Source organism: Hypanus sabinus, chromosome 7 (assembly GCF_030144855.1).
Source record: "Hypanus sabinus isolate sHypSab1 chromosome 7, sHypSab1.hap1, whole genome shotgun sequence".
NCBI classification, from domain to species: domain Eukaryota; kingdom Metazoa; phylum Chordata; class Chondrichthyes; order Myliobatiformes; family Dasyatidae; genus Hypanus; species Hypanus sabinus.
In genome coordinates this window covers 1110431-1123012 of record NC_082712.1, presented here as the reverse complement: position 1 = coordinate 1123012, position 12582 = coordinate 1110431, and the positions used below count along the sequence as shown (strand labels likewise).

Here is a 12582-nt window from a genome sequence, read left to right as displayed (position 1 = left end):
CTGCTGCGGCCCTGGTATGGGGACCTCCGGCCCTTACCTTGTCCTCTCACTGGTGCAATGATTTTATATGTTCACATGAGGAAAATACGCGCTGTGTGTGTAATATCCAAACGTTACTTAAAATGTTATGATGCTATAAGTGAGATATACTTGACTATCAGTATATTCATGTGAGGAAAATATGCGCTGTGTGTTTAATATTGATTTCATTAGATAAACTCTTTTAGAAATGAAATTGAGTGTATTAGCCACTTATAAATGACTTCTAGTTGACTTATCACCTATATTCCGTTCTTGAATAACACCCCACCACCCCCCAACGGTCGGCCGGTCCACAAGAATATTGTCAATATTAAACCGGTCCGCAGTGCAAAAAAGGATGGTGACCCCTGCCCTACCTGTTGGTAACAGTGAGAAAAGAGCATGCCCTGGGTGCTGGAGGTCCTTAATAATTGGATATTAAACACATAACGTATATTTTCCTCATAGGAACTTATAAGATCATTGCAGTACACCAGTGAGAGGACAAGGTAAGGGCCGGAGGTCCCCATGCCAGGGCCACGCCGGTTGCAGTCCAGAGTGAGCGACCGACCAAGCGAGGAATGCAACAGGGTGCATGCCCGCCCTCCTTGTAGGTAGGTAGGATCTATCGGCTGACAAAAGTTTGGCTCAAGGGATGACTTTCAGTAGATCGCAGCAAGGTAGCTGTTCTGCTACTTACGAAACCCTGAGCCCAAATTAGGTCGTCAGTGAATATTTTAGCACCGGGTTCCCCACGAACATTCGGTGTGCTAAACAGGTTTAGAGGCGGTGCCCATTTGTCCAGGCTCCAGGCTAGTAGCAACCACACTTCTTGCCGGCTGCACAAGGCGGCCAATTATCCAAGGAAAACCAGTGATTCCTGGAACTAGGGTATCACTGCGTTTAGGCGACTGATGACCTCGCATGCATTCAAGTTCAACAGTAAGTGTGACAAGGAATGAGGAAAAGTGCAGCTGACTCATATCGTTACATATCGCCAAATCATATCATTTCCTTGCGGCCCGATAGCACATGCTTCGCAGCCCAGTGGTTGGGGACCACTGTCCTAGGTACTTTGTAGGCTAGTACCCAAGATGGGGCTGACCTAAATTTACAACTCTCTACCACTTTTTTGGTCCTGTACAGTAGCCCTCCACCCCCCCCCCCCCCATACCAGACAGTGACCTTGACATCCAGGAACATGAAACTGCTCACACTCTCCATTTCTGATCCCTCTATGAGGATTGGTAAGTGTTACTTAGTCTTACTCTTCATAAAATCAGCTCTTTCATCTTACTGACATTGAGTGCAAGGTTGTTGCTGCGACACCACTCCACTAGATGGCATATCTCGTTCCCATTTGCCTTCTCTCCATCTGATTCTACCAACCGTGATTGTATCAACAACAAATATATATAGTATCTGCGATTTTACTTATCACGCCACCTACATTATATTCCAAATCATTAACATGTAGGACGATTAATTAAGGACCCATTGTATTTCTACACCAAGTACAAATGACAAGCACTAGAAGACATGCATTTAAGATAACAGTGGGAAAGTGCAAAAGATACACAGGGCAATATCATTTTCTTAAATAATGATGATGGATGCCTGGAACAGGATGCCAAGCAAGCGGTAGAAGATATGATAGTAACATTGTTAGACAGAAGAGATTTAGTTTAATTTGTTGTCTTGCTTAGAAGTGTGGATCAAAAGGACTGCCCCACTGTTCTACTATACTATTTAATACCGGTTACATGCCTGCAATCAAAAATTCTCTCCACTACCACCCTCTACCTCGGGACATTAGTTGCAACAGGTCATTGACATTATGCAGAGCTGGGCTAAGAAGGGGCAGATTTAGTTCAACCCTGAAAAGTCTGTAGTGATTCACTTTGAAAAGTTGAATTTGAGAGTAAAATACAAGGTTAATGGTAGGATTCTTAGCAGTGTGAAGGAACAGAGGAATCTTGGATCCACATCCATTGATCCCACAATAGATCCCAAACCCTACGCAAGTTTTTAGGGTTGTTAAAATGGCATACAGTGTGTTGGCCATCATTAGTTATGGGATCGAGTTGAAGATCACTATGTAAATGTTGCAGCTTGATAAAACGCTGCTTAGACCACAGTTGGAATATTGTGTTCAGTCTGGTCACCTCTCTATAAGAAGGATGTCAAAGTTTTAGAGAGGTGCAGAACAGACTTAACCAGGATGTTGTCTGGACTAGAGAGTGTGTCTTATAAAGAATGGCTGAGCAAGCAAGGGCTTTTCTCTTTGGAGCAAAGGAGGATGAACAGTGACATGATGGAAGAGCATAAGGTGATAAAAGGTGCAGACAAGAGTGGATGGCCAGTGCCTATTTCTCAGAGCAGCAATGAACGATACCAGAGGATATCCTTTTTAAGATGAATGTAAGAAAGTTTAGGGAAGCTGGTAGAAGAAAGATGTGTATGTGTCTTTTTACAGAGTGGTGGATCCATGTAATGTCTTACCAGGGTGGTGGTACAGACAGATACAATAGGGGCATTTGAGAAACTTTTAAATAAGAAAATGAAGGACGATGTAGCAGAGCAGGGCTAAATTGATCTTTTTGTAATTTGTAAATTACAAGGACAGCACAATATCATGGGCCAGGAAGCCTTACTATGTTCTATGTAATACAATTAATTCTGCAGGAATAAGCCTCAAATAACAATCAGGTAAATGGTAGCATCAAAAATTTTTGAAATAGTTGAATGAGAAACAGTTGGCTGCAATAACTGACAAGAGATGGACATTCTCAATAAAATGCTGCCCCCACCTTGCACACACCGCTTCACTTCTGCAGCAGCACTTCATTTCTGGGGTTAAGTTGCTGAATACACAAGTCTTGATGACTAAAATGCTCTTTAGTCATTCTTGTGTTGTGCCATGGTTACCTGGCAAAGCACTCAGAAAAATATGTTTTTAAACCCCCTTTGCCAATCAGAAAATAATACAATTGTACTTACATATGATCTGTGGAGACTTGACTGAGGCTATGTACTAACTGTGCGACAAGGCTCTCATCTCGACAGCCCATGAGGCAATTTACATCTTCTGCAATTCTCCCTCCAAACAGTAAGCTTTTGGTGGTGGTAGCAGGCAGGGGAGAGGGAAGTGGAAGTTGATTCAATACTGTTCGGAGAAAAAGAACAAGTGTTCAAACATTTTACAGCAAAACAATTGGTTATAGTGCAGACAATATTTAATTGCAACACAATTAGCGTCATTCAGCTCAGGGTGTGCATCTTCAGCCAGCTTGTTCCATTTGTCTGCTTTTGACCAATATCCCTCCAAACCCTTCTAATCCAAATGGCTTATAAACATAACTGCACCCACTGCTGAACCTTCCTCCATCAGTTTGTTCCATATACCCACCACTCACTCTGAAAAAGTTTCCCCAAAAGTTGCTTTTAAATCTTAGGGGAACATTACCCCCCCCCCCACACACACACACACACTTTAAATCTATGCCCTCTCATTTTAAGACTCCCCAACCCTGGGAAAAGGCAATGGCTATCCTCATATCTATGCCCCCCATAATTTTATAAACATCGAGATCACTCCTCAGCATCCTGTACTCCAGTGAAAAAATCTCCACCCTATCCTGCCTCTCACAATTTTACCTCTCCAGGTCCAGTAGAATCCTTGCTAACTTTTTCTACATCCTTTCCACGTTAATAACATACAGGTCTCCCCCACCCCCTTTACAAAGGCACAGTGTTCCTATGAAACCTTTCTTAAGCCAAAATGGCATAAAGCGAAGAACCATTAACTTATATTAGAAAAATTTTCGTTAAAGCAAAAATCCTCTTTGTAATGCAAAAACAGGTTACTAAGTAAGTCCTTTGCAAAAGCAAAGTGGTGTAAAGTGAACATTTGTAAAGCGGGGAACACTTATACTTGCTAGAGCTGTGCACAGTATTCCAAATGTGGATGCAACATGACAACTCACCTTCTGTACTCAATCTCCTGACCATTGAAACCAAGTGTGGCAAAGGCCTGAATCACTACTGTCCATCTGTGTTTTCACTTTCTATTCTATCAATATCTCCATGCTCCTGCCACTGAATGTACCCTGCTTCAGCTGACCAAGATGCAACACCTTGCACTTATCCAAGTTAAATAACTTCTGCCATTCCTTGGTCCACTTCTCCAGTTCATCTGGATCCTGCTGTAATCTTTGATAACCTTCTTCGTAGTCCAATATAGCATACTTTTTTTTTGTTTCAACTGCAAACTTATTAACCATGTTAACAACACTGTCATACAAACAACAATCCCTGTGGCACACCACTAGCTGGATGGCTGCATCACTGCCTGGTATGGGAACCGTACTTCCTTCAGTCGCAGCCCAGTGCATCTGTAGATGTGAACTTCCCACTATTCAGGACATTTACAAAAACAGGTGTGTAAAAAGAATCTTTGGAGACCTGAGTCACCCCAACCACAAACTGTGCCAGCTGCTACCATCTGGGAAACAGTACCACAGCATAAAAGCCTGGCCCAACAGGGCAGCTTCTTCCACCAGGCCATCAGCCTACTTAATTCATGCTGGCGCAATTGTATTTCTATCTTATATAGACTACCCTGTTGTACATAATATTTATTATAGATTACTATAATTGCACATTTGAATAAACACATAACATAAAGACTTTTACTCTTCATGTATATGAAGGATGTAATTCAATTCAATTCAAGCCTATTACAAAGAAGGTGCTGGGGAAGCTGAAAGGCCTTAAGATAGATTAATCACCAAAACCAAAAGGACAAAGCCTCTGGCTATCATCATGTGGGTAGTCTTCTTCCTAGGGCTGAACTGGCTAACACAAGAGGGCATAGTGTTAAGCTGCTTGGAAGTAGGTACATGTCATGGGTAGAGTGGTGAGTGCGTGGAATAGGCTGTTGGCAACTGTGGTGGTGGATACGATAGGGTTTTTTAAACAGACTCCTGGATAGGTACATGGAACTTTGAAAAATAGAGGGCTATGGGTAACCCTAGGTAATTTCTAAAGTAAGTACATCTTCGGCACAGCATTGTGGGCTGAAGGAGCTGTATTGTGCTTAGGTTTTCTATGTTTCTATAAAACCTCAGACTTGTGAAAGAGGTAGCAGAAGCATTAGCAACGATCTTTCCAGAATCTCTGGAATTAGAGAGGATCCCAGAGGACGGGGAAACTATAATGTGACATTCTTGTTTAATAAGAGAGGGAAGCAAAATACACAAAGTTACAGGCTAGTTAGCTTCACCTAATGGTTGGTTAATTTTAGAGTTCATTATTAATGAGATTTCAAGATACTTGAAAGTACATGACAAACTAGAGTGAAGTCAGCACAGTTTTGTCCAACAAATCTGTTAGAATTCGTTGAAGAGTTCCTCCAGCAGCCTCCAGATAAAGAGACAGGGAAATAGAAGGATACAGACAATGTGCAGCAACGTGGAATTCACGTAACCTGTTAGAATCGGTATCAGTTTATTATCACCAACATGCTGGGAAATTTGTATTACAGCATCAGAACAGTTCAAGATACAAAAAAAAGAGGTGCAAAAGACAAGAAATGGGAGCATTGAAATGTTGAGTGAGGATCTTCACACTCCGGTACCACCTCCCTGATTGAGAAGAGAGTACATTCAAGAGGATGAGGACCCTCCACAGCCTTGTAATCCAGTGCATTGATGCAACTTGACAGAATGCTCCCCACTACCACTCTGTAAAAAAAACAGCCTGCCTCACAAATTTACTTCAACTTTCCCCCTCACCTGAAAGTTGTGACCTCTACAATAACATTTCAAATCCTTATTAAAAGGACTATCTACGATATCTATGCCTCTCATAGTTCTGCAACCCCACTGCACCCACTCCAAAATGCAAGAGGCTGAGGGGTGAACTTGGGCATGTAGAAAATCATGACAGGCATGGATAAGGCAAATAGCCAAAGCATTTTCCCCAAGATATTAGAGTGCAAAACTAAAAAACTGTTTTAAAATAAGGGCAAGAATTTAAAAAAGACATGTGGAATAGTTCCACCACTCCCCCCATACACACAAACATAGTTAATACACCCTAGGCTCGTTATATGCGTCTTCAGACTATGCAGATTCACAATTACGCCAAGAACCTATTTCTAGCAATGTCTCCTTATATGCGTACAAAACTTAGTTATGTGAGGAACACTGCTTTCCCACCAATGTAAGTCACGTGCGCATGCTTCACAGTCTCACTTTTGGGATGAGAAGCGCCGCTTTCCTGCCAATACAAGTCAGGTGCACACGCCTCACAGTCTCACTCCCGCCAGTCTCGCATTGGTTTTGGCAAGGTGTGGATGTGCGATCTTACACTCTTAAACTTTTGTTGGTTTTACCTACGGTGCAGTGATTTTGTGCTTGATATATTTAACTATGCCTCCTAAGAGTCCAATGTCATGTCCTGGGCCATCAGCCGAGAACCACTTTAACACTTGAAAAAAACTTGGAAATTATAAATAGCGCGGCATCAGGTGAAGGTAACACAGCTCTGGGATGCTACTGCCAGGAACAGAATCTTGCCTTTAAAGTTCTTTTGTTGCTTGACAATGCGCCAGCCCATCCTAAACATTTGGACAGCATTCATCCTAACATGACAGTGCGTTTCCTGTCACCTAACACAACATTGCTGATTCAACCACTCAACCAAGGTGTGATCCACATTCAAGGGTTTTTTTTACGGTAAACTATCTCTCAGATGCTGCAAGCAACAGACGATTTTGAAAATCCCAGGAGGTTACCAACTGTGAGGGAATGGTGGAAGTCAGAACACTTAGCACAAATGCCAATGGACATGGACCCAAGTTTAGAACAGAGTTAGCATTTCAGTCATTACCTGCCATCAACCCTTCTTCCTTACAAGCAAATTTATGCTGAAAAACAAAATTCTGCCAAGCAAACAACCCTCACCACTTTCTTCAAACTGGTGCTGGCAGTTCTAAGAGTTCTGTGAGTCTTCCTTCACCCCTTGCTGTGCTTGATATGATCCTGACGACCACAACCATCCATGCACCTTATCCACGTAAAGCTGCCCGACACCAGAACAACCACTCATCTCCCAGAGTGAACACACCTGCCCCTGTTGGTGAGTACTGTAAACCCTAGTATGTTAATTTTCTATGATTTATTACATTGAATATTACCCTAAATTGATATATAATACAAATGTGCCTTGTGGTACTGCTTTTGTGTCATATTGGTATGAAAATGTGAATAAATTACAGATAAAACATATTTAGGAAGCCCTCTGGAACGCATACTTATTTTCTCTATTTAAATAATTATTCACATTACGCGACTTCACATTATGTGTTGGCTGCGAGGAAGGTATCCCCGCATATAATGAAGATAGGGTGTATATGGAATGAACTGACAGAGGAAGTGATAGAGGTGGGTAGAAATAAAACATTTAAGGCGGCTATTTGGACAGTTACTGAATAGGAAAGGTTTAGAGGAATCTGGACAAGCAGAAAATGGGACTAGCTCAGTCAGGCAACCTGATTGACACAAATGAGCAGGACAGAAGGCCACTGTTCTGCACTGTACAACTTTATAATGCAAACCAGGTAACATTTTCATGATGCTTTTCTGCACCCCCTCCAAAGCCTCCACATCTTTCCTGTAATTCAGCAAACAGAACTGCACACAATACTAAAATGTAATTAAAATTATATTTGAACACAGAACGTTACAGCACAGGAACAGGCCCTTCGCCCCACAATGTTGTACCCTAACCTACACCATGTCCATATCCATCCAAAGTAGATACAGACAACACCCACTGCCTTGCCTTCATCATCTAATCTCCTCGAGAAGCCTTATTAGTTTGGTTAGATACAACATACCATACCATGTTAACTATCCCTAAACAATCTGTCTATCCAGCTACTTATATATCTAGACCCTTAGAATACAATCTAATAACTTTCCCACTGCTGAAGTCAGACTCACCAGCTATAGTTTCCCAGATTATTTTTGGAGTCTTTCTTAAACAAAGGGACATTAGCTATCCTCCTATCCTCCAGTTCTTTCTTAAACAATGGGACATTAGCTATCCTCCTATCCTCCAGTTAAATATCCCTTTTAGGACACCTGCAATTTCTGCACGAACTTCCCACGGGAAAGCCTCATAAGGCCCTGAAAACTTATCCATCCTGAATCCCTCAAGACAGCAAGCACATCATCTTCCATAATCTGTAAACGGTCACATGACCTCAGTGCTTCATTGCTTCACCTCTATAGACTCTGTGTCTGTCTCCCGAGTAAATATAGATGCAAAAAAAATTCATTTCAAACGCCACCATCTCTTTCAGCGAATACATAGGTAACCCTTGCTGTCCCTTTGCTCTGAATATATCAATGGAAGCCATAAGTCTATAAGATATAGGAGTAGAATTAGACCCCTTGGCCCAGAGTCCGATCCGCCATTCCAGCATGGCTAATCCATTCCTCCTCCCAGCCCCAATCTCCAGCCCTCCTCCCTATGCCCCGACCAACTAAGAATCCAACAAACCCCATCCCAAACACAAAGACTTCGTCTTCACAGCCGCCCGTGGCAAAGAACTCCACAGACTCACCACTCCCTGACCAAAGAAATTACATAAGAACATAACAAAAAGGAGTAGGGCATCTGGCCTGTCGAGCCTGCTCCACCGTCAATAAGATTATGGCTGATCGGGCCATAGACTCATCTCCACTGACCTGCCTTTTCCCCGTAACCCTTAATTCCCCTACAATCCAAAAATCTACCCAACCTTGTCTTAAAAATATTTACGGAGGTAGCCTCCACTGCTTCGTCGGGCAGATAATTCTACAGATAAGAGAGAAATTCCTCCTCATCTCCGCTCCAGCAGGACACCCTGCTACCCTGAGGCAACATCTGCAGATTCCAGACTCCCTCACCACAGGAATCATCCTCTCCACATCCACTCCATCAATGCCCCCCCACCATTGGATAGGCTCCAACGAGGTCACCCCCACTCCTCCAAACTCCAGTGAACACAGGACCAGAGCCACCAAACTCTCCCTACACAACGAGCCGTTCAATCCCAGAATCACTGTGATCTTCCCTCGAACCCTCTCCAGCCTCAGCACATCCCCTCCAAGGGGCCCAAAACTGCCCACCACACTCCAAGCGAGGCTCCACCAGCATTCTACAAATTCTCAGCACTACATCCTTGCTCCTACACTCCAAGCAATCCTGAAAGGAATGCCAGCACCGCAGACTCAACCTGCAAATTAACCTCCAGGGAATCCGGCACAAGGATTCCCAAATCTCCCTAGCACCCCAGACCCCTGCCCTTTTGCTGCATTTAGAAAATAGTCTATACTCTCATCTCTTCTGCTCAAGTGCATGACAATACACCTCCCCACACCCTTAATAATCGACTCCAACATCTTCCCAACCACCGAGGTCAGAGTAACTGGCCTATAATTTCCTTTCTTCTGCCTCTCTCCCTTCAGGAGGAGAGTGACATTTGCAATTTTCCTGTCTTCTGGAACCATTCCAGAATATAGTGATTCTTGAAAGATCATTGCTAATGCCTCCATAATCTCTTCAGCCACCTCTTTCAGAACTCTGGAGTGTACAGCATCTGGTCCGGGTGACTTACCTACCTTCAGACCTTCCAGTTTCCCAAGAAACTTCTCCCTAGTAATGGTAACCTCTCACACTTCATGACCCCTGACACCTGGAACTTCCACCATACTGCTAGTGTCTTCCACAGTGACAACTGACGCAAGATACTTCAGTTCGTCCACCATTTCCTTGTCCCTCATTATTACCTCTCCAGCAAGGTTTTCTGTGGTCCAATATCCATTCTCTCCTCTCTTTTACAATTTATGTATCTGAAACAGCTTTTGGTATCCTCTTTAATATTATTGTCTAGCTTACTTTTGTATTGCATGTATACTTTCTTAATGACTTTTTAAGTTGCCTTCTTTTGGTATTTAAAAGCTTCCCAATCCTCTAACTTCCCTCTAATATTTGCTCTATTATATGCCCTCTCTTAGGTGTTTATATTGGTTTTGACTTCCCTTGTTGCCACAGTCCCAAAGAGGAAGGAGGAAGCTTAAGTAAAGATTTTGGCCCGGACAGGACATGCAAACTTTGATACTCACTGCCTTTATCAATAAAGGTAAGCATGCTGTGTGCCTTTTTCATCACCTAGTCCCTGCAAAGAGAAATAGGACTAGTCCCAAAAATCCTAGTGTACATCAATGGTCTCATGCATCCTGCCATTCACTGTATTCTTTCCTCCTCTATTTAAACTTACACAAACTTACTAAACACAACATCTACATTTTTGATCAACCTACACCTACAATCAACACTGGTGCACCTCAGGGATGTGTGCTTAACCCACTCCTCTACTCCCTCCATACCCATGACTGTGTCACTAGGTATAACTCAAATGCCATCCATAAATTTGTTGATGACACAACCATTGTTGGTAGAATCTCAGATGGAGATGAGACAGCATAAAGAAGAGAGAGAGAACAACTTGTGATAAAGTATATAAAGGGTCAACACAAGTCATTAAACATAGCAGCCTGTTTTCTGCAAGAAACCACTGATGATCAACAGATGTGCTAATCTTGCTATTCAATGCTGAGCAGTATTTTTTTGTAGTTAGACAGTTAGTGCTTGAAGGTCCTTGTCTCTTTGTGCAGTCAGTCATGCACATAGATAAGACCGGCTCCAGCCTGTCCTGTGTGGGTGTATGTGAGCAACTATATCTATCTTGCAAGAGGAACTGCCAGTTAGTTGGTGGACCAAGCAGGAACAGTCACTGACTGTTCCCGTTTGAGCGACTAACTGAAGTGCCCCGGAGGCTTTGAATAAAGAGTTTGTATTTATACAGTCTCTGAGTGACTTTATCCAGATTCGACTTCCACAGTTGACTGCTGTTGCAAGAACAACCTTGCACTCAATGTCAGGGAGACCAAAGAGCAAAGTGTTTGAATGATGTTTGAATTTTCTCCCCATCTAAATAGTAATCTGCCCAATTATTTCTTCTTCCAAAATGTACAACTGTACATTTCTCAACATTGTAACTCATCTGCCATTTCTTTGCCCACTCTCCTAAACTGACACAAGGAAATCTGAAGATGCTGGAAATTCAAGCAACACACATAAACTGCTGGTGGAACACAGCAGGCCAGGCAGCATCTATAGGAAGAAGCACTGTTGATGTTTCGGGCCTCGCCTGCTGCATTCCACCAGCATTTTGTGTGTGTTGCTCCTAAACTGACCAAGTGTCTCTGTAACCTTTCAGTTTCTTCAACACTTCCTGCTCCTCCACCTATCTTGGTGTCATCCGCAAACTTAGCCACAAAACCATTTAATCCATAATCAAAATCATTGATATACAGTGCAAAAAGAAGCGGCCCCAACACCCACCCCTGCGGAACACCACTAGTAACCGGCAACCATAGGATCCCTTTATTCCCCCCCACCCTTTGCTTTCTGCCTATTAGCCAATGCTCCACCAATTCCAATATCTTTCCTGTAATTCCATGGGCTCTCATCTTATTAAGCAGCCTCTTATGCAGCACCTTATTAAGGCCTTTTGAAAATCCAAATACACATCCACAGTCTCTTCCTTCTCAATCTTATTTGAGATTACCACAAAAAATTCCAATGGGTTGGCGAGGCAGGATCTTCCCTTCATGAAACCATGCTGGCTTGGGCCTATTTTGTCATGCACCTTGAGATATTTCACAAGCTCATCCTTGAGGATCGACTCCAATAACTTTCCACCTGCTGATGTCAGACTAATAGGTTTGTAATTTTCTCTTTGCTGCCTCCCTCCTTTCTTAAACAGCGGAACTACATTTGCGACCTTCCAGTCCTCCGGAACCGTGCCAGAGTCTACTGATTCCTGGAAGATCATTTCCAATGCCTCCACAATCTCCAAAGCCACCTCCTGCAGAACCTGTGGGTGCATCTCATCCGGTCCAGGAGACTTATCTATCCTTAGTCCATTTAGCTTTCCAAGCACTTTCTCTCTAGTAATCTTGACTGTACCTAATTCTATTCTTTGAGACCTCTGGCTATCAAGATATGTTGCTAATGTCTTCCACTGTGAAGACTGATGCAAAATACTCATTTAGTTCCTCTGCCATCTCTTTGTTACCCATCATAATTTCTCCAGCATCATTTTCAATCGGTCCTATATCTACCCGTGTCACTCTTTTACTTTTCATATATTTAAAAAAACTCTTAGTATCCTTTTTTATGTTAATTGCCAACTTCCTTTCATAATTCATCTTTTCTTTCATAATGACTTTCTTAGTTTCCTTCTGTAAGTTTTTAAAAGTCATCCAGTCCTCAGTTTTCCCACTAATTTTTGCTTCCTTGTATGCCATCGCTTTTGCTTTTATTTCAGCCTTAACCTCTCTCGTTAGCCACATGTGCCATTTTCCATTCATGATTTTCTTTTTCTTGGAATATATTTTTCCTGCACATTCCTTATTTCTTGTAGGAATTTCATCCAATTCT

At 42.5% G+C, this 12582-nt stretch overlaps 1 protein-coding gene across 4 annotated transcripts in view; it reads right to left on the bottom strand.

Moving 5' to 3' along the window:
• The window catches only part of LOC132396489 (nipped-B-like protein), a 531210-nt gene that overhangs the window by 416307 nt on the left and 102321 nt on the right, over window positions 1-12582 (bottom strand). For all 4 annotated transcript variants that reach the window (XM_059974034.1, XM_059974035.1, XM_059974036.1 and 1 more), the window contains exon 3: window positions 3022-3187. In XM_059974034.1, the coding sequence (XP_059830017.1) occupies window positions 3022-3187 (166 nt within the window). The remainder of the gene's footprint in view (window positions 1-3021; window positions 3188-12582) is intronic.